The sequence below is a fragment of the Blastomyces gilchristii genome (assembly GCF_000003855.2).
Source record: "Blastomyces gilchristii SLH14081 genomic scaffold supercont1.30, whole genome shotgun sequence".
NCBI lineage: Eukaryota > Fungi > Ascomycota > Eurotiomycetes > Onygenales > Ajellomycetaceae > Blastomyces > Blastomyces gilchristii.
Window position 1 is genome coordinate 197,117 of NW_003101661.1, and position 4,375 is coordinate 201,491.

At 24.5% G+C, this 4,375-nt stretch overlaps 1 protein-coding gene across 1 annotated transcript; it reads right to left on the reverse strand.

Moving 5' to 3' along the window:
• Positions 1 to 2,346: 2,346 nt before the first annotated feature.
• BDBG_17887 (uncharacterized protein) lies at positions 2,347 to 2,589 on the reverse strand (the record flags this gene model as incomplete). Its single annotated transcript, XM_031725512.1, has 1 exon — positions 2,347 to 2,589. One exon carries the CDS (start codon positions 2,587 to 2,589, stop codon positions 2,347 to 2,349), a length of 243 nt encoding a protein of 80 aa, XP_031581063.1.
• Positions 2,590 to 4,375: the final 1,786 nt, after the last annotated feature.

The window sequence follows — 4,375 nt, forward strand, 5'->3', positions numbered from 1 at the left end:
AGATGAGTAAATAAACTATTATACACTTATCAGACTGACTGTAGTATTAATGTATAAGTGATTGAAACTGTCTTCATTGTCTTATAAAACTGAAATAGTAAATCAATCACATATTTCAACTGAGATCACTTCATATCAGAAAGTTTTAATATCTGAATCTTTTCTTAATCAGAGTATTATACTCAATGATCAATTATCTGACATAATTAAAGAGTCTAAAAAGTTATCTTATATATTGAACTTTATCAGATTTCAATATTCTGTATTATATTCAATAATATGACTGATTTGTTTGTTTATTGAATATCATAGAATCATTGTTATTATTTAGAAGAGATACAAATTACATTAACAATGTTTTAAATCTATGATATTTAAATTATTAGTTAATCTATTCAAAATTAACAGTAGCATTATTAAAAAGCATTATTAAAAAATAATATTAAAAAGTATTATCAAAAAATATTATCTTTTATGAAGTGAATGTAAAAGTTACTTGAGTAATTACTTTCATCTCATTCTCATCTCAAGAATCAGTCATTTTATTATTCATTGTCTTGATATTAAGATTCTTCATCAGTGTTTATATCACAAGTTGAATCATATAAGTAATACAGAGAATATGACCTTGTTTACTATTTCAGAAATACAAAGCCAATTTTTACTCTAAACTCTTCATCATAGTATAGTTATTCACAGTATTATCAGTTATAATTATAAGAAGACTGAGATTAATATCTTAATAGTTATTTTTAATCACTATCATTAATATCTCTGTTATATAATTCTCAGTATGACTACTAATCAATGATTCAAATCTAATTAATGTCTCTTGATAAGTTCAGTTCTTATCAATGTAATAACATATAACTTCTATAAATGTAAGATTATTTATACTAGTTCATGTATTCACTGTAAGAGATACTCTTTAATGATTCTTCAACTCTGATTCTAGATATTGTATATTGACTTTATAGTGTGTCTTAAGATTGAACTAAAGACATGATTAATATGAAATATGAAGATTTGAATTAAGCATTTAAAGAAGTGTTCAGAATTTGAGGTTTTCAATTGATTAAAGAGAAAGATTCAGAAATATATATATATAAAGAAATTATTTATAAAAGTTATTAGATAAGAGTTGTGAAATCAGAGTACTGATACATGATTATTTTTACATAATTTGCTTCAAATTAGAAAGTTAGTATTATTAAAAATCATTATCTGATAGAGTAACTTATCAGCTCAGTAGTAATTTTCTGATTATTTTTCTTTTATTATCTGTATTCTGATGACTTTAAATGTCAGAAAATTTCATCAAGAGTTGTGAAATCAGAGTACTGATATATGATTATTTTTACATGATTTGCTTCAAATTAAAAAGTTAGTATTATTAAAAATCATTATCTGATAGAGTAACTTATCAGCTCAGTAGTAATTTTCTGATTATTTTTCTTTTATTATCTGTATTCTGATGACTTTAAATGTCAGAAAATTTCATCAGAGCTATGATCAGTTTATGATGAATATTTCTGAATGAAGTTACAGTAATTACAGTAGAGAGATGACTCTTTAGTAATCTATAATACAATCTATTGATAATTATTTCATAGTTTATCTTAATATTTATGTTGAGTTTTTCATAAATTTTGTGACCTGGAATCAGATATGAAGAATGAAGTGATTATTTATTATAATTGAAAGAGAGCATTTCATGTTGAATTATAAATAATATAGACTTTGTAATTCACAGTGATTTCTTAAAGAGTTTATAAATCTTCAATAGAAGTGAAAGAAGTGAAAGAAATGAATTCAGAAGATATAATAAAGATTTAAGAAAGATGATAATTTATTTTTATTAAAGATAATAACTGATCACTAATATGTGTAAGAAGAATTATTATAAGAGAAAATAATCTTCTTTCTTAGCTTAGTTATAATTTTAGTACTAACTCAGATTGAATATTATCAATATATAAAAGTAAATAAATAATCTTGATTAATCTCTGTTATATTTCTTGAAATATATTAATATTGTGAAAGAGAGTGTTATCAAATTATATTACTAGATAATATCACTAAAAATATATTAATATTATGAATATCAATATTGAAAAAATGTTGATACTTATATATTATAGTGATTTATAAATCATGATTATTAAATATATATATATATATTATTTCTGATATTGATTACAACTTGTACAATAATTTTGAAAAACTCAAAATTAATTTCAATTATTAATAATTATGAACTTATAACTAACTAATATAAAAAGAAAAAAACTTTTTCTACTTATTATCTTTCTTCTCTTTCTCATTCTTCTTATTATTCTTTATAATTCACTTCTCATTCTCATTCTTCTTCTTCTTCTTCTTCTTATTTAAGATAATAATTATCTTAAAATCTCTCTTTACTGTCTTCTTAGAGAAGAGTTTCTGCTGCTTTCTCTCAGTTAGATTAATCTGTATCTCAAAATCCTGCATTTGCTGATCTGCTGTCTCAGGTTTCATCTCAGCAGTAAGTAGATTAACATACTCAGAAAGCAGAACTGTCTTCTCAATATTCTGAATCATGAAGTGCATTTGAGATCTGAATAAGATTTTAATTCTCTTCTTCTCTATTAACTTCTGCTAATTAATTAGAGAACAGAAGTATTATTAAAAATCATTATCTCTTAATAAATAAAAAACTTATCAGTTTTGACTTCTTTGTCTCTCACTTTAATACTCTCTTAATCTTCTTCTATTATTACTTATTTACAGTAATACTCTTCTTTTCTCTCTCTCTCTTTATCTTAATCTCAAATTATTCTCAGAACTTCTTCTGATCTTATCACTACTATATGAGACTCTTCACTATCTTCTTTTTCAATCTCTTATAGACAGTGTCATCTGCATTATTTCTATACTTAGTTCAGTTCAAATCTATCAGAAGTGTTACTTAAAATCATTATTATTTTACTCTCTTACAGAGTCTCTTTAAGATATTATAATATGTCTTACAATCTATCTTCTCTTACTTAAATATCTTCTTCTTCTCTCTTTTCAATCTGTGACAGAACTCACGCGCCTTGATGATTCATAGAACCACAGAATATTTGAAGAAAGATGACATAATTGATTTCAGTAAGTATTGAAAAGAGATGAAGACAGAAGAGACAGTCAGAAATAATATAATAATACTAATAATAATAATGATAATAATGATAATAGTGATGATAATAGTGATGATGATGATAATAATGATGATGATAGTGATGATAATAATAATAATAGAAGAAAGAGTGCATTGAAATATATTACTAACTTATCAAATATAGAGAGACTTAAAGAAAATATTAACAGCTTTCAGAGATGTATAGAAACAGCTACAGTGTTATATAGTAATATCATCTTCATTTAATACATGCACTGTTGATATTCTTTGTATACAGTTATTATATAATCTGTATCAGAGATACATGCAGAAAACAGATCTTTATTACTAGAATGAATAATTACAGTAATTCTCTGTTTTCATATTATAAAGATAAGTTATTCTTATTTCTTTCTTCTCTCTTTTCTCTTCTTCAATCAATCACTAATTTCAAGCTGATATGAAAACTATTAAAACACTCTCAGAAACTCTCAAATTGAAGAGTATAGACTAATCAAATTTTAAATACAGAAGAAATCAAATTATCTTTTACAGATTCAATTACTCATTCTTCTCTTAAATAAAACAGCAGTCACATTCTTCTTTTTCTTCTCTCAATCAAACAAAACATGACCTGTGAAAAGTGAGTATTATATCAGACTATAATGATCAATACAGCCTCAGCATGCAGAGCTGTATACACACAGTGTATATTGAACTGAGAGACTGTGTGAATTGCAAACTAACAGCAGTATCTCAGAGAGAGCTGTGCAGTGTGAAAAAGCTGCAATTCTCAGTCACATATATAGAGAATGAATCACTGTAGTAAGTACATGTATATTATATGAAAGTAACCCTTTTTAATAATACACAGTCTCTGATATTATGAAAATATAGTCTCTTCATGAGATTTATTTTTATCAGAAGTCAGAAAATCTTATATTCTTCAAGATCATCTTTACATATCTTGTTTATAAAATTAATAAGAGAAATCATCAATTTCAGCATTCTATTCTTAATATTATTCAAGTGACAGCAGAGTTCAGTCTGATCATACTTTTTAAGTATATATTTTCTAATTATTCACATTTATACAGATATATACTGATTATTTGTTAGATAATATTAAGATAATGATTCATTTCAGCTGTGTTACTCTCACTGTGAGAGATACACAGTTGATAATAAACATTGTAAAGACTCTGAGAAGTGAGTATTTTAAGAATACTACAG